We start from the raw sequence: 23731 nt of genomic DNA, 5'->3' as shown, positions 1-23731 counted from the left end.
TTGTGTTTTGCAGGTCCTTGCAGAACCTGTTTTTGATTTTTGAAGGCATCATAGAAACAGCTAATGCTGCATTGCCTTGCGTTCGCCCAGCTCCTATTGACAACAGTTCATCTTGATTTCAATGCACAGCCTTTTTGAGAAATGTGTCTGTGATCATTCCCCACAGTCCCGGGGTCTGTTCCTCTGGAGTCCGTTCAAGGTAGCGCCTACGAGGAGAAGATCATCCTGAAGTGGAGAGAACCAGCACAGACCTACGGGATCATCACGCAGTTCGAGGTACACTTGCACCAGGGTGCTGAACCTGCCTTATTAGTAGGAAACAGACTTTGTGGGTCGTGTGCATATCTTTGTGTCTTTGAGTGTGAATCAATTGAGGGACGCAAAGCAGAAACCCCCAGAATGGAGTTCATCAGTCATTATGCCATCGTTGTTATATTATTGTTCTTGCTTAACATACTGCCAGCTTTGATGGATCAAAGTTAAGTTACATTAACTTTGTTCTCCACATGCTCACCGATAGTTTGGCTCGTGATCAAAAACTAATGACAACACCTTCAGACTCACCTGCACAACTGCTAAATAAGATGGTGTACATTATACTTGCTGAACATCACCTTGTCATTGTGCGCATGTTAGCATGCTGACTAGCATTTAGCTATGTAGCCTCACAGACCCTCATGTCTAGTTACTGTATTTTAACGAATGACGAATATTCATGGCTTGGTGGCCACAGTCACTGCAACCCTTTCAATGCCTTCTCAATGTGTACGGAATTTGGACTTGATGTCACAGACATGCGCATCAACCACAATCGATTTGTTAGCTTCGTCAAATACAGTATTTTCTCAGTAAGGTGTTCTTCAGCCACCTTTATGAAGCACCATTTACATGTATTACTTTGACGGGATAAGCCGCATTCTGCCATCATCCTCCGTCCTCCCACACGTGGGCGACCACTAAAGGAAATACAATCCTGAAACATGCCTCGATTCGGCACTAAGCAAATGTTGACATAAGGCTCCACACAGCCCCTGTCAGCCTTGGCCAGGAGCTGCATTGAGTCTTGAATAATGGAAACACACACACACACACACATACACACACACAAACAATACATGTACACATTGATCTTAACCAGCTTAAGGTGGAAGTAATCCAGCCTTTCTCAAAGATTGATTTTCGCGTGTGGATTCTCTGTGTTGTCGCTGTATTTCGACTAGGTTAGCCATCATTGATGCTTCTCATACAAGGACAACAGATTGAATAGTAAAGGCAACGCAACGAGGGTTCATCCACTGCCACGACGTCAGGTGTATGAAATATGTCATAAACATTCACATACACATTTCGATCCTTTACATTTAAAGTCCTTAAATCCCCACAACCACAACAAGAGCCTGATCATTGAAAAGTGTGTATCCCCATTTGTGTGTGTGTGTGCATGGCAGAGAGGCACTCAAAGGTGCCGGCTGAGTGCAGGAAAACAATGTCTGTAAAACCCGTAGGTTTACTGCTCACTTAATCACTTTGAGAGCAACGTGTTTCAGTTGTTTATCTTTTTTAAAATTTCATGGTACAAGGAAAAGCATTCAGAGCAAAACGCCGTGGTGTGCATTGCCGCTTTGTCAGGTTCACTTGTATTTACATCGAGGCAAACGTGTTTCACTTTAGAAAATACCCAGTTCAGGCTACATTCATAAGCACTTACTGTCTCTGTCTGGAAAGCCGGTAACAGTACAGTTATTTGTCTATTTAAAGTAAACAATAGGTCACTGACAATTTCCTGGTATTAATATACTAAATCAAATCCCATATTTCTCAACATTGCCTAGATATTTTAGGGTAAAAAGGAGTATTCACTAAAATAGGAGGACAGATGAGGCAAACCTAGAAAGTCTGACTTTCTGCCTTCAGAAAATAAACCAGTCTGTTCTGCCGGTATTCCCCAGAAGTTGCTTCTTATGAGTCAGGACCTTGCTTTGATTTGACATTATCAAAGGGCTCAAAGTGAAATGCGTCTGACAAGAACTGATATCAAAGACATTTCAGCTCCATTCCTTTCTGACCAAGATCTGCGGATGCAATTTTGTTGGCAGCCTTTCAGGCCGTCGTGAGCCAGCTTCGCTTTAAAGGTGCACGGCAGATTTTCCAAATATCCCTTTTTACAATATTTAGCAGCACAAATTAAATCTGAAGTAGCAGTTTGTTTATCGCAGTGATGCTGTGGTATGGATGAAGATAGATACACACTAAATTGTAGTTTCAGTCACCCAAATGGTGCCATTAGGTAATGCTATTCCTCTTAAACGCCCTATTAAATTTTGTGCAGCTGTTTTTTTTTTTAATTATTTGAATTTAGGTTGTCCATCATTCCTGCAGGTCCTTTTGAGAGAGTTAAATATCTTAAGTTGAGTTTGAGTAAGAGGAAAGGGTACACCGCATCTATCATCAACACTTATTCAGCTGCATTCATTTTTTTACGAGTCAAGGTGCTGGAGATTATGCAGGCATTTATATTTTATGAATGCTCATAAATTCAACATTTTCCTCCCTCAAAAATGGAAACCAATGCAATTTAAAAAGCTTAATATATCAGATCGAGTAATAGCTCCAAGCAAGCCCAAATTAATTTCTTCGAATATTCTTATTATTTTTCCAGCCACTTCCATTATAATTGCGAAAACCTGTCCATGTGCCCAGTGTTGATGAGTCATTTCAAATCCCTCTCCGTGAAATGTTATGATATAGGATTTGGCATCACAGAGTCATTTCACAGACAAAGACTAAATGAGAAGGCCTCCAAGCATTTCAAAACTTGATGGACACAAATTATGCAGCACTCCTAACTCTCTTTGTGTTCCCTAATTGGAATTATAATGGAGGTTTTTTCCTTTACGAGCAGAGGCATTTTCTTAAAGTGGGACTTTACAGTTATTCAAAATGGATATTAGCAAAAACACTCACCTTAATGCTTCCCTTCAGAGTTCCTTGTGTGTATTGATGGAGACGGAATACATTAACGTTATTTCCGCTCCCCTTGAAACCACAAGCTTGAATCGGCTTTGTTGGAAAAACACGCAGCACTGCTCTTACCGTACGATCTACCGGCCGAAACAGTCAAGCGGCTCCGGTCCGGAGACCTTTTGTGCCTCACTCATTCCCGAAATGCCAGCTGAAAGCCTCGATGACGTGAAGTCAGAAGCTCACGAGTGAAAGGGAAAGCTTCTATTCATTCGGCTGCACTAAGAAGTACAGTTTACACCTTCTGTGTCGTGGTTTGGGACGGCGTTATGCTCCAATATCATTTCTTAAAATGTCCAAACAATGCTTTGTAACGTCATCATACGATGATATTGTTGCACACATCAGGATGCTCACACACGACTACATGCTATTTTTAAGCACATTAAGTGTTTGAACACGAAGAACAGCTGGGGATGATGATTATGTCTTCAGTTCTTATTTTGTATGTCTGTATTAAATTTAGCTGTACAGTAAGTCCGCTGAACATGAAGAGATAGTGTAAAACATCAGATTTAGAGTATATATTTTGTGTTAGGCGAGTAGGGCTGATGGCAAAAATAATTAATAATTAATAATTAAAATAATACGGTAAGTACAGAAAATGGTTCCGCTTGCCGAGCATTTTGGACGCCTCCGACATTAAACGTTTCCACCGTACGAATTCAAATCCGAGCCCGAGCTCGTAGTAACAGAGGCCGCTATCGGAATATTCATTCCCTTCCTCCCCTAGATCTCCTACAAGGCGGTGAGCTCGTTTGACCCGGAGCTGGACCTCTCCAACCAGAGCGGGAAGATAGTGAAGCTGGGCAACGAGACCGCCCACGTGTTCACGGGCCTGTACCCGGGCTCCACCTACTCCTTCACCCTGCGCGCCAGCACGGCCAAAGGCTACGGCCCCCCTGTCGTCACCCAGTTCACCACCAAGATCTCAGGTCAGTCGGGTCAAACTCACGGCCGTGGGTGGAGTCGATTAAGTGAGGCTGACGCTACTGTCAGTGCCGCTGGAGGTTTTTCATGTTCAAATGTGTCAATGGTATTCGGAACTGGATTTTTACTCAAGCATATTTAAATGGCCCGGGCGTTTTCATTCTTTAGCCTCAGAGGGTAAATCCTATCACTGCATATTAAATTAACCAACGCAAATTTCACTAATGTAGATGTGCCGGACCAAATTGCAATTAAAATTGACTGAGAGAAACATCTACCTCATTCAGTGATAAAGGCCGCTTGGTCGAGGAATTACGTTTTAGCAGAATTGCCTGAGAGGTGCAAGGGACAAATTGACTCATTATCAAGATGATGCTGACAAAACCTGCTCTGTTCAGAGCTTACACTTAGCTGTGCAGCTAAACCGACTTTCCTTTGTTTTTCTCCTCAGCTCCGTCCATGCCGGCGTATGAGCAGGAGACCTCCCTGAACCAAACGGACAGCACAGTCACTGTACTGCTTAAACCTGCACAAAGCAGAGGGGCACCTGTGAGGTAGGCTTTAATAGTAGGGACTCACTCTTTCTCCCTCTCTCTTTCTCTCTCTCTCTCTCTCTCTCTCACACACACACATACGCACACAAAGCTCACAGTAAAGGCAAGAAAGCACCGTATTAAAACATCAGCAGCCACCATCAGCAACAGCAAATTATCAAAGCGCCCGTGTTTGGCGATGCCCCATTGTGAGGAATGTTGCCGGGGAATTCAGTAGCTTGTGTGCATCTCATTTTCTGATCTCCGTTTGCTCGTGGATTTTCTTGAAAAAGGAGGACGCCGCCTTTGAAGGCGAGGATGAAACGCGAGGCTAGCTTCAGGATCTCTCTCTCTCTCTGTCTCTCTCTCCCTCACATGTTTTTCATGTACCTGGCTGCCCACAGAGAGCCACCGCTCGCTCCCACCGGAAACCCCGGCGCTCTGTCGGATTTGTTAATGATCACCGGAGGAGCGCTGCAGCCGCGCCGGGCGCAGGAAAATGCCAAGCTGTTTAACAAAAGTCACCATTTGGGTTTGCGCACGGCCTCTTTTTGTTAGTCTGTGTCAGTCGGGCAGTCACACAACTGTTGTTCAGTATCTGATGCCTTTGAAGTTCAGAAGTGAACAGAAACATTTCTTTTCTCCAGGTCTCTTTAGCACCAAAGTCTTGGTCTTTTCCTCACATACACATATATGAACTATTATTTTTGCCTAGTGATGCGTAAAATTGTTACATAGTGGGACGAGCTGGAGTTGCAGTACACGGTCCCTCTTCACATTAAAGGAATGTTTAGAAATTTGCTTTGTTGATGAGGAGATTGATTGATTGAACACAGTATGTGTGCTTTAAATACAAAGCGACTGCCAGGAAAGACTTCGCTAAGCTTATCGCTGTAGGCCGGAGGAATTGGCAGGTAAATCCTCCCCTCGGCACAAACAAAAGCATCCTGGCCAGTGAGCTTCAGAAGTGCCGGTTGGCAAGATGCAGCCTCATTTTCACACAAGACAGTGTGTCTCACTGCAATGAAGGCGAAGTAAGTAATTTTCCCACGAAAACAGCAAACCTTTAAAGTGTTACCATTGGTTGTATTTCACAGAGCAAGTCAACATTGAATGAGCAATGGCCAGCTAAGGCGCTTCTTGCTTGGCCCATCAAAAACGACTGAAAGTGGGAAGCCAGTGAGGGATTATGCATAACAGCAGAGTCTAATGGAATTTAGGAATAATAGTTTTACATCCTTACAGAGTAGCTGCTCAGGGGGAGACAAACAGCACCTGTCACCTTGATCTTTATTATAGGAACATACACCTTTCTTTAGTCCTCCATGGGCAAGATTGAGCATCAGCGGTGGAAAGTGAATTGGTACTTTCAGTCAGTTCAACCGGTTTACGGAGCGGTTTAAACACTTGTGCTCAAGTGTAAAACGGAATTCTACACCATCTACTCATCCGAGTCCCTCAAAGATTACGGGCCTGGAGGTCTTTCGTCAGGCTCGTCAGCGCATGTTTACCGCTGAGCAGATGCCCAGGCGATTGCCCCGGTGCCGAGCGGAGAGGCCCGAGCAGGACAGACCGAGCAATTGTTTTTTAATCTTCTCACAGGTACGACTCAGAAAGGCCTTATTCAGACTGCCATTCTTTCCGGGGGCTAAATACAAACCCCTAATTATAATTAACCGAGTGCCGTGAATCCGGAGCGTCCATTAATTAGCGCGCTGGGCTCCTCGTTTGTTTACCGTTTGTAGGCACGCTCACCTCGCAACCGGATGGAAGAGGTTTGTCTTTGGGGATAAAAACGTTAACTTTGAGACTCACTTCATCCCGTTTCACTGAGCTGGGATGTAACCGCGCACCATTGCTTCACAGCATGAGCGTACATGTGAGGATTGTCATCTAAGCAGCTTTAGATGGGGGATAAACTCTGTAACAATTTTTTTTATTGCTAGATAAAGATTCATCAGTTGCCTCTCAACGTCTAAACTTCGGGGGGTTTCAAGGTACACTTTTCTTTTCTTTCCCCCCACCTTCTCCTTTCTCTTAAATCTTGCAAGACATGAAGGCCACCATACGACGTGCACACGGTGTCTGAAAAAATGTGATTTGCAAAAAAAGAAGAAGGGGCGGAGGGCAGCAAACAGGAAAGATTAAGATGAAGGCCTAAGACGTGACGCTGGCAGGCGTTTGAAGGTGTTTTCCACCTCAAGTGACTCTGTGCCTTTTGAAAATTGAAGATGCATATAAAGTGGCTTCCATTCAGAGGCGTTAACTTCGTCGGTCTGTTGGTATTTGCCGTCTGGCCAATAATGATAAGTTCAGTCATCCGAATTTACCAAGTTAACAAATTCTCGATCTGTTCAGACCAGTTGAAAGCGTTGAGTGACATTTTCAGTTGAGATGCATTCAAGAGATGATTTTTTTTTGGAAGTTGTTCCATGACCTTGTGCGCTGAAGACAGCGGATCCAGTCGGTCCGCCGAAGGGTTCAAATATTGTCAACCAAGGACTTAAATTTCACAGCATAGTTGGATTTAATATTGCGCCACTGCTCATGTTGCAAGAGTAGCCTTCACTTTTCTAGAGTGGTGGGAAGCTCATTTGGAAATTGAACACTTTATGAAATCAGTTTTAAAGCCCATATGAAAAAGTCATTTAACAAGGGAGAACCCTGATCCGCAGCAAAACAGAGCAGAGCCGCACGGAAGCCTGGTTTGATAACGCAATCTCGCGCGCTGATTGGGTTTTAGGGGGTAATAGAGCTCCAGACATTTCAAACAGCAGATGTTTTGCTGTAATGCAGGAAGGGAAACATATTGGGAGATGACAAGATAGCGCTGGCTCTTAAAAAAAAAACAAGACAAACGTCCATTTCGCTTCAGCATCTTGCAGTCACGCTGCAGTCAAATGATATTTTAGATAGATTTTGGCAGACGTCACTGATGGAGGGGGGGGGCAGTCATTTTTTTTCATCATATTTGAGTAATTGCTAATCAGTATAACATTTCCAACTTGGATTTGGTTCTTATAATCTCTGGGGACGACGCGTAGCCGGGAACAATTTTTACCAGAGGGGACACTGTTCCTTTAAGAGGATTAGTCAACTGTCGATCAGTCATGTCGCGTTGAACTAATGTTTGCAATGGCCTCTCCTAAAGGGCTGGAATACGCCTCCTCACTCGGTGGCATCAAAATAAATGTTTACATGCTTTCGCAAGAATAACCGATTTGAGATGCTTTCCTTATCATTCGCGCCACTAAATCAGCTCCTCTCTCTTCCTTGACACAACGCTGGCCTTAAGCAAGCTCTTACACACACACACACACACACACACACACACACACACATACTGTACACATAAACATAAAAAGCTATAAAATACATAGCAGGTAGCATATTGGGGAGGTTTGTAGCCTGTAGCATCTGATTATCTGTGCTCAGCCGCGGCCTGAAATCAGTGATTCTCTACAGTCCCAAAATAAGCAGTAACTTTCTTTGATCGCGGCGTAGCAAACGCTAATAGCTGTACCTAACCGTGGCACGACTCCATGCTTTCTACGATTTAATGGCAAACATAATCTATGGCGCTTTCTAATTTGTTTGCTTTATAGCTTCATGGACACCGGGGAAATATAAAGAGTTAGAAGACAGACACATGGAGAAAGAATGCTTGGTCAGGGGAAGTGTGTTACTTACAACCGCTCTTAAATCAGACACGTGGGCAAGGGCCAACCGATTAGCATTAGAGAGAGAGAGAGAGAGAGTGAGAGAGAGAGACAGTGATTGAAATGCTCCCCACACCCCTTACCTCATCTGCTCAAACAGCCCTGAGTTCTCCCCTATCAGCCCACATGAAAAATAAATCTGAGTTTCAGGTCACAATCCAGTCGATTCCGAGTCAATCCGCCATAATTGGTTGGCGTCGCATGGCGGCAGGGCTGAAATCTATCGGGCAGCGAGGCTGGAGGAGGACTAATTGGTGTCAGCTCAGGTTGCAGCGCTTTTGCAGGAATACAGGTCTACCCCCCCCCGACCCCCCGACCCCCCGGCCCCACTGGCCCACCACTTTTAACAGCTTCTACCATTCTGCTCGTACAGCTTCAGCCCTCATTCCTCCTTTTGTCTTCCCATTTCTGCTCAGGGAGAGAGTTTGAATTAAGTACAATTCCACACCTCTGCATGCGGTTTAAATCTGTGATTTGTATGTTTGTGTAGGTCAAAGTTGTCTGTTTCCAGGACGACTATTTCACATCTGGTGCGACTAAAAAGCAGTGTCATTCATATTCATGGGAACCCAGGAAAACACAGGAAGTTTACTCTTCTTCTTACTTTACTACATTTATCTAACAATGCCTACTAATGAGGCTACTTTAGCGATAAGATGAGGATAAAACAAAAACAGCTGCCTTGAGGGCTCTTCAGCAATGTTCAAGATCCACAGGGTCCATACATCTGAGACATATTTATTTTCACCACACTTAGACTTTAAGTAACTTATTGAATGCATTTGTAAAGTATTTTTACACTGTGATCTTAGTACATTTACCTATAGTAAATTATCTAAATAGTTACCCTACATTTGAATGACCATCACACACAAATGTGTGTAATTTTCAATCCTCTGTTTGGCGTCGGAGCATCAGAGACATCAGCTGTTGTTTGTTGCTCATTCATGTCGTGCTAAATCAAGAAAGTGACTAAAGAACTCTGGTCCGTCAAAAGGAGTCATCATGTAAATTGTGAACTCAGCATGAGGTGACAAGGTGTCAGCGGCTCCAAGCCTCATTAACATGACATCAGTAATTACGAAAAAAGAAATCACTGCATTTGACACATCGCAAAAGTCTAACTCGTGTCGAGCAGTTGAGGTGAGAACAGTATATTTCTCAAGTTTAGTTTAGATGAAGCAGGTAAAGTGAGTATCATTGTCACCAAGACGAACATTCCAATTCATTGTGAGCTCCTTTTTCCCACTGCAGTGACTATTCTGTGGAGGTAAAGCAGTGGTTTGGATTCGCCCATTACAAGAGTTCTTACTCTTTGGAGCTTCATAGCCTTTGGCAATTGTTTTTTTGCCCGAGGCAGCAAGTCAGTACCACTCACACTGTGTCGATCATCAAGTCATGGCACAGCCGCATCATCATATAGTAAGGAACCACCTGGGGGGGAGGGGGGGGGCTGGCTTTTGTTTTTTATTTTAACTCTCTGTAGAATGATTTAGAATATGAAAATAGCAATTTGGGAAAGCTGCTGAGTAAGAAAGGATTTCTAGCCTTTTACAGCCGGCATCACATAAATTCTAGACTGGAAATAAGTGTAGTAACTCTTCCTTCACATGCATCCTTTGCAGGTAGTTATTGTTCATCCGATACACTTTACTTACCATGCTCGACATCAGATATGGTTTTAAATACTGTGTGGTCCCGTCATAGCTCGTATCAGATCTACATTGTTTTGATGAGGCCCCCCAAGCAGGCTCATCGCTCATTTCTCTGCCACTCCACTCCCATGTACCCATCTACACTTGCCCTTTGACCTCTGCTCTCAATAGAGGACAGTAATTAAAGGCTGATTTCTCCTGCAGCCCCTCAGAAGGATTAAATATTTCATCGCCTCCCGAGCCAGCATTAAATCGAGAGCTCTAAGGAATTGGGACACACCCACCAAGTGCAGAAGGGGGGATTTTCTAATGACACTGGAAGCACCTTATGATAAACTACAGGGTTAAGGAGCACATGCTGTATGCACACAGGGACACTTAATCATCCGGTACCAACCGCAGGGAACAATTGATCAGCTCAAGGGCTGTTTGTACTGAGACGACACGGCTTAAGATTACAACCACTACAGTGGCCATTTTGTGATAATGTGGGTTTATGGAGAATGTTCAGGGTCATCAAAGCGTTACGTCCCGAGCAATGCAACAAATGATTAGACCAATACGAATGCTTCAGTGTTTCAAGTGTCTGTTTGCAGAATTTAATTCTGATGCATCTGATCTTTGATCAGCACAGTTAAGCTGTTTTAGTTGTACGAAGAAAACTTCAAAAATCAACATTATTGATTTTTGTAAAATTGAGGGAAGGCCATAAGTTCATACTTAGAGGGTCACTGTAGAATTGTATTGTTAATCTTTTTACCTCATGCACACAATTAGTACATTAGCACACAATCTGAAGCTGTATCTGTAAGATAAAAACTCCAGTTAATGGCGACTTCAGATACACTTCACATGTTAATACCAAGTGAAAATGGACCATCTGGGGGCTCTTAGTTTTCTCAAGCTTTTAAAAAATGTATTGAATGCATTTCCTCCCACATTTGCAGAAAGTGGCAACGTCTTACTGCCCCGGTGTAGTGGAATAAAATGTAGCGCTTGCATGTGCATCCTCATGTATGTGCTCGCTACAACAAAACAAAACAAAAATCTGTCCAACAAACTGCAAATTACTTTTTCATTTATAAACATATAATCCAATTTTGAAATCATCTTTCCGAAACAAGGTAACCCGAGCATATCATATATGCAGACATTTATAGATGTTTTCATGCATTCATTCACGCACCAGTATTGCTCCATCTTCTGTAATAATAACCTGTTTGCCTGACTCTTTTGGAAAAGGAACCGAGTCCCTAATCATAGCTGGTTATTCTCTGAGGCGGCTGTAAACAGACTCTTTGTCACTCAGCAACTCAATAGATTTAACAGGTGGATGCGAGATGCATACTAAGATGAACGTCTATGAGACAGTCAGTCTCCCCCTCGAGCTAAGTGGCCGGCTCAGGGACAATGTCATCTCTGTCAGAGGCACAGAGGGCTGCATTTTGGATCCAAGATAAACACAACGCTCGGATGTAGAGGAAATGGAAAGAGCCGTTAACCTTCTAAGTTGTTGAATAATACAAAGGCAAATAAGGTCAGAGCCGATCCTGTAGCGCTGCTGCTTTATCTTGCACTGTATTCTTTTATCTATTCAGTCACACGCAGAGTTTTTTACGATGTTCTTATTTTATCATTTAAGAAAAAAATGTGTGTTTATGTAAATTCATTTCAGTACACTTCCTTTACTCTTGAATGCGTTTCAAGCTGAACTTTTTTTGTCAACAATTCTAGCTTTAACGCCAGCAGCTCGCTTTCTGCCTCGACTGCACACGAGAGAAATCAAAGAACGGTAACCTGTTCACATTGTAGCCTGGGATGATTTACATTACCTGTATTGTAGGGCTTGGATGAAACCTTTCAATGAGCACTTCAAATGAAGACTATTTTCAGGAGACTTGGTGTACTCTGAGATTTGGAGCCTTGCAGAAAGCATTCATTTGATGTTCATATAGAGGCATTTTTTGCCAAAAAAAAGAAGAACCCTGCATTGCCAACAGTGTTCTGCAACTGTGTGTTTGGCCCGTTGGAGACTTACCATCCTGTTTTTGTGTCTCGTGTTTGCAGTGCGTACCAGGTGGTGGTGGAGGAGGAACGTCCTCGCAGAGCACGAGGAACGGCGGAGATCCTGCGCTGCTACCCAGTTCCCATTCACTTCCAGAACGCCACGCTCCTCAACTCCCAGTACTACTTCACAGCTCAGTTCCCCTCCGGCGGAATCCACTCGCCCCAGCCGTTCACCGTGGGGGACAACAAGACCTACAACGGCTACTGGAACGCCCCTCTGCTGCCTCAGAAGAGCTACAGCATCTATTACCAGGCTGTTAGCACAGCCAACGGGGTGGGTGTTTTGGAAGATTTTGTATTTTTGTTTATGTCATTTTTAGGTACGCGTTAGACTGAAGCCAAAATGTGGGGAGTTGGTGCTTTCTTTATAACCATTGGTGGAATGCCAACCCGTACTTTCACTTAATCACTTCTCTGATAGGAAGAATGATTGGGATTCATTTGATTTATTTTAGCTTTGTTCTGGGCAAGCTAAGAACCATTTAGTGTTTTTTCCAGTTTCTAAAATGTTATATTTTAGAGTTATTTTATACTAATACATTCCACAAGCAAATATTTTAACTTTTGACTTTACTACATTTACTACATTTATCTGGAGAAACACAAGACTGGTTCAAATATGAAGAAGTTTCTCAATTAACTACAATATGTTTTTCAGTAACAAAGATCATGTTATGACATTTATAATAATATACTTTCCATAATGAGTATTTTATATTTTATGAAGTATCTTGACAGTAGTATCGGAATTACTCTTCCACTGTTTGTAACCAAAGAATAATAACAAAGAAGACAAAGAGAGGTAAAAAAAGAACACTTTCTCTAGATTGCATTTTTTTTTTTGCGTTCCAGGTCAACAGTTAACACATGTCTCACCGCGCTGTGCTAATCAGCATATACAGTCGAGAGAATGTCTAATTTGTACCCTTAATTTAATCAAACTCCAACAAGAAAATACTCATGCAACTTAAAGACCAATGTAGCTTCTGGAGGTGCTTTTTTTTATTCGTGCAGTCTCTTTATAGAGGCCTTACTGTGACATACTGCCTGGTCAAATCTCGCCTCTCTATTTAAATCATATCAATATCCAAGTGTTCGTGAAACAATGTCAAACAGTACGGTGGGTTTAATGAGAATGAAAAGCAGAGTGGCATATTGATTGACTGGGCCACTGAAAGGGGCCGAAGTGGCTGAGTGCAGAAGTCCCTGACTCTACACAGTAACCGCTCACACGGCCGCTGACGCATGCACGCGGCAGCACAATTGCATTTGGCCTCCCGATAAGACGTGTCAGTACCCTGCTGGGATGCGCCCACGACGCTGTCCACATTCGTAAGAGGCTGCAGCAGGGTCAGGGCCTGGAATGCAGAGCGCTCCCTTCTCCCCCCCCAACCCCCCCCCCCCCCCCCCCGTGGGCCCCGTTCTCCTGCCCGGCTCCGATGGAGCGTCACGTCACGAGCCTCTTGATCAACAGGGGGGGTGGCCGGGGTCACCAATCGCACAGGTCGCAGGCTCCGTCGTGGAGTCGCTCTTGGCGGGGGGGGGGCCCTCCCTCCGAGGAGAGCCGTGGCAGGCAGCTCAATGGCGACTTCAACTTCACTCGATTGTGGTCTTGAATTAGAATCGCCGCGGAACAGCCTCCTCGAGGAACACCGGCACGTCTTTAAGGGGGCAATTGAAATAACGGGGCTGAATCCAATTAGCGAGTTTGCTCTTGAGCGGAAAGAATTGGTGGTCTGCAGCTTTCCGTGGACGAATCGGCGAGGGCGATGAACGGGCTGATCTTTGAGCGAGTCGCTTGTTGACACAGCACGGGGCCCTGTGTTTGTGTTTGACACTTCTAATGGTATTCTTATATTCAATGTTTTTATTTACACGGAACCAAAATGTACTCATTCATTTTACTTTTAATTAATTAATGGCCTACTTGTGTTGGAATGATTTGTTTGGGCATTTAAAAAGTAAATATGCACTTAGAGAAGGTGAGTGACATCCACACGCAGATTTTTTATTCTATTTTTCCTTTTCAAATATGACCTTCTCTCATGTTTCCCGAAATGAAAGGACCATCTGACAGCTTAAAAGCTGCAGTAATCTGAAAACGCGTGCACTCAGGATCACATAAGCATCGATGTTTTCTTTCTCCACTTCATTGTGGCCTCCAAACGCTGTCTCTCCCGTGTGTGCTCATTTCTCATTGGACAGCTTGGCTGGGTCAAACACAGGGACACGGCTCTCATGTCCTCTGTGTTGCATTACTCATTGCCGCCCCGTCCCTGCCCTGTGTCCTTTTTCCTGTTCCCCAGACCATTGTTGACAACAAACCTCTCTGCCGGGCAGATCTGTTTTTTGTTCTTTGTCATGCCGTTGAAGGCCGTTGTCAGAGCTCAAACTCCCTCACGTATTCAGGACGGCTCCTCCGACGTGTCATTTTGGAGCCCCGCATGCTAGTTTGGTGTCGCCTGTCACAGGGCTCTGGTTTCTCCACACTGGCCGACCACCTCGAGCTTGCGGGGCTGCCGACAAGATCGCTGTTGGCTGACAAATCAGCGGCTCAGCACCACTAATCTGTGCTGTAGGCCCCCCTCGCCTAACTGCGTTTCGTGTCACAGCCATTGAGCCCGACGGGATGATGGGGGGGACGGCGTGGAACCGGGGCCGCGCTGTTTTGTCGTAAGCGTGGGTTCTTAGATGGGTGCCGTCGCCGCTGCGAGCGTGCGTCCGCTGTCTGCGCCTGTGTGTCATATTAAACTGCGATTCTTTTCTCTGCTCTCCTCTGTTTGCGCAGGAGACCAAAATTGACTGTGTTCGGGTGGCCACCAAAGGTAGGAACAGATCAGATGATGATGTTTGCAGCAGGTAGCTCTTAACACCACTTGCATGTGATGTACGAACACAATATACATGAAGATGAAACAAACTGAATAATCCAAACCGTACCACATTATTCTTCATTTAGTGTGTTAGTTTAATGTGTTGTGTTTAGGCGTTGTAGGTAGAAAAATACATAAAAATGACTGGGCCTGGGGAGTTTTTATTATTCCAATTTATTATTTCATGAAAAAAACACTGAGATGAAGTAACACATCAAGTAATGCATTTTTTTGAAAATAATATCATGCTTATATTAAGTTATATATAAAAAACTACTTTAATATCAAAGAATGCAAAGGACTTCTTAATACTCTTATATTTCACCTGTAACGGCTCTTTACCGTAGTACTACGCCACACCAGCACCTTTTCTAGTTGTTTGTGAGAAACGGAAATGTGCGGCGTGGTCTTCACGTCGATACATTGACCTGGAACGGGTGTTTTTTCACGGCTGTGAGGCAGCCTGTGTGCCCATTTAGGTCTGCGGGTACTTAGCAATGCTGCCTGTAAGTCCTGCTTCACGCGTTAAAGCTGATGAAGTCGGGGCACCATTGATCCGGGAGCAGGATTGATAAGGCCAGAGGGAGACCCGGTCACACTCCGTTCTGGTTCCTGATCTCCACCCACTTGCTTCGATAGGCCGAAGGTAAAAGAGCACGTGTTAGAAGTAGAAGAATCTATCACCTGGAGGGATACGTTTCATTATTTTTGCTCACCAAGAAAGGGACTTGGGTGAAATGATTGTTGTTGCTAACTTGACTAAACAAATGAGTTCTGACACTGTAATGGGTTTATGTTTGTGCCTCAATGTTGCATGATGGTTGTAATTGTTGGTGTGGCTGTTTTCAGCATCAGTGTGGCCTCTCTCTCTCTCTCTCTCTCTCTCTCTCTTTACTGCATGCAACCCTGGATCCACTGGCTCCTCTCAGCTGCCATACTCGTGACTCAGCTCACGACCCCCTACGTCCGCGTCGCCCCCGCGGCCGGTGACAACCAACTAACAGGTCAGATCTGCGGGTTTCTGTCCCTTCTCTGACTCGGTGTTCCGCCCGCCACGACTGTAACGTGGCATCGATAATAACGACTCCCTCCGCGGGATAAACAAACAAGCGGCGCACGGCACGCGTGTGGTTTTCCTTTTGATTTGCATAGAATCAGTGTGATTAAATCAAATAGCGTCTTTCATCCTCTCCGCATTACTGGACATGAAAGACTGGTTTGAGGTGTGATTGTCATTTGATGTGCCATTGTTGGAGGTTTTTTGAAAGGAGTTAATCCCCTTTCATGAATATTTCTCATTATTTTTGGGAGATTCCAGTGTTGGTAGGTAACTGTGAACACACAAAAGGATGCTTAAGTGCTCGTCCTAAAGATCCGGCGAGTTTAAATTTAAATTCTGCTTGGTTTCTGTGCAAGAGTCTCAAATCCTCTCCGGCTAGAATGGACAAATATTGACTCGCAGCTCAAATGGGGACTTGACACTGACCGCATATCTGTAACATTAGCCTGTAACAATATTTTCTCCATTTGTCTAGACATAATTGTTAATATGTCAGCCAGTCCTCCACAGCTCCACCTTAAAAGCCTTTATCTAAATGCAGGCCGAGCTGTTGATAACAACACACCGGAGCAGAACAATATGTCACAACCAGCCCAGCATAGATATTTACCTTTTTGATAGCCAGAGAAAATGGCACTGCTGAGGAGCACAGGAAGCCCGGTGCAGCAGATTGGACTGACATAACAATTTGTCATTCTAAATTTACCCCTGTTGACGGGGAAAGGTGGTGTTGTTCAGGTGGACAGTCGTCCTTCCACTTACATCGCTTTTCTCCTAGTGCTTCTTATCACTTCACAGGGAGCATATGCTGTGAAAACAAAAAGCCCCCCCCTCTCACTTTGTGTCTCTTGTTGTCGGCTATCTCCTGCGCAAGCAGATAGTTAATGTTTTGGTTATTTCAGGCGTTTTTTTTTTTTTTATCTTCTTGGGTTATTATCTTTTTTCCGCCGTGCATCCTACGTTTTCTTTTTACAGCCTAGCAGCCATTCGCCCCAAACATGATTAACCAAGGGTAAGGATGGTTCACTCTTATCTCCCCCAGTGCAGCTTGATGTCCACTAAGGACGGAGCTTAAAGGTGGAGCTTTAGGGAGTCACTTACTTTCGGAATAAAGAATACTCTGAGAAAGTTGTTTGTTGGTATTAATAGTCCACAGTGCCACGGTATTGATTAATCAAACTCCATCCTCCGCATAGTCGGATCAATAGGAGGCCAAAGTAAAATATGCAAGTACGGACGTGCACCCGGGGGAAGCAAAGGGGTCGTTGGATTTGTTTCACGGCCTTTGAGTTGTGCCTTCTTTGTTTGATCTCAATGCGTTGTGACTTTTTTCAGGAGCAGCCACTCACAAACCCGACGCGGTGGAGCCCGAGAAACAAACAGACCACACGGTTAAGATTGCCGGGGTCATCGCTGGCATCCTCCTCTTCGTCATAATCTTTTTAGGACTGGTTCTCCTCATGAAGAAAAGGTAAGCTTCTTTTTTTTATTTTTTTGTAATACTCGTTGAACTACTACTTTGTGGAACAAGTTGAACGTAGCAGCAGAGCACTCACATGTAAGAAGTTTCTCTTTCATCATTTTGGATATTTCTCCCCCAAACGGTAGTATTGTCGGCGTCGTACTGAATAATTAATTTGATTATGTTGATACGCCCCATTAGGGCTGTTTACAACCATGAGATCTAGTGTGCCATGAAAAATTAATCCGTTTCCACGGCACCCTCAAACAAATGCGCAGCGCTTCAATGGCGCCGGAATGGGAATAGAAAAACATATTTTGCGGCCCGTGGTGTTGAGAAGCGGGAGGGAGATAAGAAAGAAAAGACGATGAAAAGGCTCAGAAGGAAAGAGGGTGACCACGTATCTGAAGGCTGCTTACATTACAGCCCCGGACCCCATACTGGAGGGAAAGGTCCTCTGCACATACCCCAGCAATCATGGAAGCTAAACGCTCAGCAAATATCGACCCCCCCCCTTTAGTCCACAGCAGGGCTCGAAATAACACAATGTCACTTCCAGCAGAGACGTCTTTGGCGGTCGGTTGGCTCCCTTAAATATGTAGAGTGTGAAAGCATTTCATGTATTACCTTTACTTTACTCCTTCCTTCTCCTTTAATGCCAGACAGCTTGTGGTAAATTACAGTTCCGTATAGTAGAGCTGAGGGTTGTGTGATAATATAATCACTAGGATCCATGTTTATTTTTGACAGTAAGGGAAGATTCTACCTCTGAAATTGTCTGTGCAGCACAGTGATCAGTGGGTAGGTGTGAAAATCAGCGCTGAGTAATGGAATTGTTTTCAATTAGCTTTAATCGAACGGAAGATGGAGGTGACTTCATTGGTGGGATTTTGGGTAGTTTACTGTTACCGATGGGGGAATTGAGTTGTGTTTAGACATTCAAAGCACTCAGTTAGTAACGACCCTGGAGGTCAGATATGGTAATTTCTACAGACAAAAGGACGTGTTTGTAAAAAGGGGCGCTTTTGGTTGTCTCAGCTCAAAATCAACACGATTAGAAAGTTTTCAACTTTATTGTACTTGAGTCCCCCCGTGACCCCTCCCCCCCCGCCCCTCCCCCTCCGTCCCCCTTGCAAAGCATGACATGACTCCAAGCGATCACCTTTGCCCTCATGATCACTAGTTTACCGCCACCATATCTGATTTTGTTCATTTCTACTCTTTTTTCAAACATTAATATATTTTTACTTTTTCTTTCCTTTTCATTCCATCCCCTCCCTCCTCCACTGCTTAAATCCTACCACCACCCCACTCGGCAGAAGAACCTATCACTCCTACACTTACTACCTGTAAGTAACCACTTTGTGTAATGTTAGTGCCATGCTTCTCACCCACACGCTGTTTCCCATGCATGCAAAGAGCCATGTCATCATCCTCCTGTTCAGAGCTGTTACAGAGGACCGACTGTAAGCTCTGCTGGAGGAAGCGGAGGACGCCACTCCGATGCATCCCCCAACACGATGAGCGCATCATACTGTATGTCACATTGGCACGACTTCCGACAAAATGGCATCGGATGCAACACCCCCCCACGACACAAATCTGCCACCCAAATGTTAGACGGGAACATTATTTCTGCTAGACCTTTAAGGAGTTTGTTTGGCAGATGTTGAACTAAACTGCCTTAACGATCGTACGGCTGCCAAAATCGTCTCATGAACGGAAAAAAAAAAAAAATCGATGCAGGAGCTGCTGCATTTTTACTGAGCGTGAATTTTTCATTTGCCTCCAATGATTTCAGCTCTGTTGACTTGTCAAAGTTTGATTTTTTTTTTTTTTTGAAGTGCCTTTCATAGTGAATCTATGCTTCAGTTGTGCCGAGAACCTCAATGAGCTGGTTCAAATATTTCTGTCCATGCACTCGATAGCTGTGTTGGATTGACCACATTTATGAAATGAAATGAAAGCATGGGCTGACATATTATCTCCACGTGCATGTGATACTTTCTGCTTTTTCTCTTCCCTCTACTCCATACCCTCATTCTGTCATCAAACCATCTCGTGCCTTTCTTTCCTCTCCTTTTTTCCAGCATGTTTTTGGGGGTTATTGTACATGCTTCCCATTGATTCCATGGTGATTGGTGGAGTTGTGTCTTTAGCAGACAGGCCGTTTGCTTCGCTGTTGAACGAGCTGCCGTGATCACAGAATAACCTCCTTTTCTATTTAGTTGTCTCTCCGACATCCTAAAACAAGAGCCGCCGCGGCGCCCCCGCCTTCGCTGCCATTAGAGCCCGTGACTCCCAGTCACACCTCCGAAATGGGAAAAGAAGCTTATTCTGCAGCTCTGTCGTCACCGCTGTAGCTCATAGGCTCTCTCCGTGCGCTCTTTGTGACGGATGCCGACTAATCTGTCTGGAGATGGCTGCGATCAGAGGAGAGAATGGGGGCTGCCTCACATCAAAGAACATCTCAGAATGCACCTGGAGATAATACGACTCTGAATACCCTGGGTGTCACTCACGTTAGATCACAGCTGACTTGAATGGTAGGCCTCAATGACTCGGAGGAGCGGCGTCATCAAAGCTGAGCACAAACATTGACGGAGCTAAGCGGCTTGTCGGTGACACAATCAAAGTATCAGTTTTGTTATTTTAAGTGTGGCACGCAAATAGTTTTCTTAGGTAATTGGTCTAAGTCTACAAGTGAATTTCTTGTTTTCAGACGGGTTTTTGGTAATGATTGAGAAAATGATTATTCAGCGCCTTAAAGAAGAGTTACTTTTGAGGCTTGTGTGCTTTGATTGACAGGTTTTACATTAGTGAATTGGATATTCTGGCTCGACACACCTAACGGGATGTGTTTGAGTGTGTAAGACAAATCACGTACCTTTCAAAAATGAATGCGTGTGACTACAACAGCATCGGGTCGACGTTTTTCTACAGTCTCATGGGGCAAAATGAATCGGGGGTTTTACTGTTGAGATTTTAGACGGCTGCTAATTTTGAGAGTCCTGTCTGAAGTTGATAAGATAACAACATGATATACAATTAAATAAGGAGTAGTGATCCCCACTAGATAGTAAAACCTGCTTACAGAATAAATAATATAAAATAGCACCTCAGATTCCTGGATTTCCTTAACATGTGACATTGTCCTTTGGGCAACTTCTGTAATGGAAAAATATGAACTTTTGACATGCAAGAGGCCTGGAAATAATTACACTATAATCCGTTTAATTAAAAATATCAAGATTACCTCAATAAACCATATTTTACATAGAATATTCCTATTCCCAATGCAATTGTTATATGGCACACCGCCAGAGAAGCGAATGAACAATAACACTTTAGAATTAACTGTTCATCTTACAGATTGTGTTCAACAATGGGCCTGAACCTCCCAGTCAAACCGAGCTCTTTACTTTAAACAGGTGATGACGAATGCTGCAGTGAGCGAGAATATACCAATTAGTAATACTGCACCGCCGCCATCCTCCTCCCATCTTCTTCATCTTCTCTTTATATCCGTCTCTTCTGTCAGTCATTGGAAGGCAGGTGGAAGCATTTGAAGTTAGGAGAGCGTGGAACCATGTTAGCGGAAAGATGATTTACGCCTGCAGGTGTTGAGGTGTTGAGCTGATGATGTTGTAGCTCACCACAGTGAGTTGCTCTCTAATTAGGGTGTTTAGTCCTTTTCCGCCCTAATCTTACTAGTCGTGGGGTATCCAAGGTCAGCTTGTGAACAAATATAACTAATATGTTGCTTGGGCCCAAACTTTATTTCAACAAATCAATTATAGACTGCTTTCTAAATATGCTCTCCTGTGGAGCGTTCATCTGCAGTTCTGATGCCGGCCTTCTCGCCAGCCGCGAGATTACAACACCTCTATGATTGATGAACCCCCATTAATGCTCTCATGCATTCATCAAAGTCTCTTAAAGGCATGAGAACATCCCGCGGTTGCCAAAATATGCACTTTCGGTACATTGCCAAAGGTGGCTGCGGGGGCCGTCTCCCGACGCACGACATCAGTCAGCGCGCTCATTCGGGATGCAGTTGCATGTGTGATCAAATAAACGTCCGTCCTTTAATCAGGTGGCCGTAGAGGCGGCTGCGCCCGCTGCTGCTGCTGCTGCTGCTGCCGGGGACAGGAGAGAGAGATCAATGGCAGTGGGCAAGGTATCCGATTGGGTCTTTATTCCCACTCGTGTTGGATCCATCCATCAAGCAGCAGCGGCGTTAAATAGAAGCCCGCTCATAGGATCATTTGTGAGTGGTTTGTCCCGCGCTCCTCAAACCACAGGTATGTGACATGAAATCCTCCCGTGTGTTATATTATCCCCATTATGTAAACTAATCCCGTGGTGGAAGATCTGTAGAAAAAGATTAATTTAGAAAGGGAAAAAACGTCGGACGTATTTTTATTACACTGAAACACATACAGTAGAAGGATGGAGGTTTGACCCTGCAGTAGACAAGGCAACGTGTCTTCCTTCCATCGGCCACTTCCCTGCTTCGGTTCGCTCTCCTTGCTATTCCAGCATCGTGTTCAGTCACAGCTGCCAGCTGTTCTCTGCAAAAAGCTTTAGGCCCCCTTTTGGGCCAATTGGGGGGCAGTGGAAGCAAGTTGATGATACAACCTGGCCTTTTAAGTAAATATTGCAAACATCCAGCAGATGTGTTTCTGGCCACCTGGCCGATGCAAATCCAATAGTCACAGTCTTTTTTTTTAGCCACGTTTTTAATCCCGATCAACTCCTGTCACGGAAATTGTCAGCCCGCTGTTTTGACCTGTGCAGTTCCAGAAGGACGACGGGGGCTTTATGTTGTTATCCATGTTAAAACCAGGGAGGAGTTTCAAATCAACTCGCGTGCTGTAGCACAGGCGGCAAAGTGTTCGATACCACGCGGAGGGAGTTTGATTATATTCAAAAATGAATAATGAAAAAGGAGAAAACATTGCCCAAATTGTTTCTATTTTACTGGAAACACACACAGTCACAGAAATCATCGTTCATGAGAGGCCTACCAGGCGCACCGTGTTTAACAGAAATGGTCTCAGGGCAAACACCTTCATTAAACCTTACAAGCCGAACATGCAGCAAGAATCACATTAATTGGTACAAGCGTTGCAGAGTTTTGCACCGACGAGCACTGAATGTTGATGAGGACGGGGAAAGAGGAAGAGCGGCAGGGCGAGGGGATGTCATGCATAGAATGATGAGGTTTCGTTGCATACACTTTATCACGAGCGGCTCACGGAGCATCTGTCTGTCGTAGATTGACGCTGTGCTGCACGTTGTGGCTGTCGTCCTCAACTACCCAACTACATGTAACACGTGTAGGAATAACACTGACAGTGCATCGCAATTGAGGGAGAAATCGGGATTGCAATAAATGATTGTTCTTGAGAAAGTAAAATGTTGAAAGCTCAAAAACACTATTTATATTTGAATGAATGTTTTGCAGTTTGAATAATGACATCAAAATAAGTAAGCTTTTTAAAGACACTTGAGTGAAAATTGCAACTGACAAATGGTCTTTCATTTCAGAGACCCCGAGACGTTTCAGGGGGTCTGATGCGTTATTTTAAGTACAATATAGGATCGACCCCACTACCACTTGACCAAGCATATTGTGCTAAATATGGTACAGATATCTTTTAAATCCAGAAATAATTTAGACCCCAGGTTTTCAATGTCACAGTTTGAAAGATCTACATGTTTTATTAAAAAAAGGAAAATGAATGATTTTGTTATTGTACTCCTCCAAATCTATTTTTGTGGTTAAATAAATCCTGTTTGGAAGAATGGGGCGCAAGAAAAGTATTTAAAAAATGAATAGTAGAAGGATAAACTTCCTTTTAATGAAGAAAAACAAAACTGCTTTTTGATCAATTGATGAAGCAATTATTGTGCCTATTATTGTAATTTTTTTGTACAAAAGTAAGTGTGAAGATGGAGGGATGGACACAGGGCGGTTGACCTCGTGGAAGAACGTGTCAAAGATGCAGACAAAGTTTGAAACGAGACACAGTGCAAACAACTGCTGAAATGCCCCCACTGGGTGAATCAAAGACGCTTCTGTTGCCCCACCCAGCTGCGTGTCAGTCATCTAACACGCACACACACACACACACACACACACACACACACACACACACACACACGTGCACTGCGGATGTGTGTGGATCGTCTAATGAAGCCTTCTTTGTCCCAATGTCACAAGGTTTGGGCGGCTCTAGCGCCGAAAATGAGGCCCACCATGCTGAGCTCGAAGGTTTTGAAGCTCTTGTTTTAGAAGTTGCCGCAGCATCACCTCCCGCAGAACAGAGATCCTGTGCAAAAACGCACAGACACACGATTCACGCTGCTTCCTTTTTGTTGTAGCTGAAGTCGTGGAGTTAGGAG

General features: G+C 44.2%; 1 protein-coding gene across 9 annotated transcripts in view; it reads left to right on the top strand.

Moving 5' to 3' along the window:
• LOC120816195 (receptor-type tyrosine-protein phosphatase mu) overlaps positions 1–23731 on the top strand; it is a 122925-nt gene that overhangs the window by 64475 nt on the left and 34719 nt on the right. For 3 of the 9 annotated variants that reach the window (XM_078099374.1, XM_078099375.1, XM_040171638.2), the window contains exons 9-16: positions 167–276; positions 3755–3956; positions 4403–4505; positions 11926–12199; positions 14714–14750; positions 15728–15802; positions 17194–17329; positions 18640–18669. In XM_078099374.1, the coding sequence (XP_077955500.1) occupies positions 167–276; positions 3755–3956; positions 4403–4505; positions 11926–12199; positions 14714–14750; positions 15728–15802; positions 17194–17329; positions 18640–18669 (967 nt within the window). Of the gene's footprint in view, positions 1–166; positions 277–3754; positions 3957–4402; positions 4506–11925; positions 12200–14713; positions 14751–15727; positions 15803–16898; positions 17089–17193; positions 17330–18639; positions 18670–23731 lie in introns of those variants that run through there. The other 6 variants (XM_078099373.1, XM_078099377.1, XM_078099376.1 and 3 more) reach the window with 6 other exon arrangements.

This window comes from Gasterosteus aculeatus, chromosome 3, assembly GCF_964276395.1.
Source record: "Gasterosteus aculeatus chromosome 3, fGasAcu3.hap1.1, whole genome shotgun sequence".
Taxonomy (NCBI): Eukaryota; Metazoa; Chordata; class Actinopteri; order Perciformes; family Gasterosteidae; genus Gasterosteus; species Gasterosteus aculeatus.
Note: the sequence above shows the minus strand (reverse complement) of the source record. Positions and strands in the feature narration are given on the sequence as shown.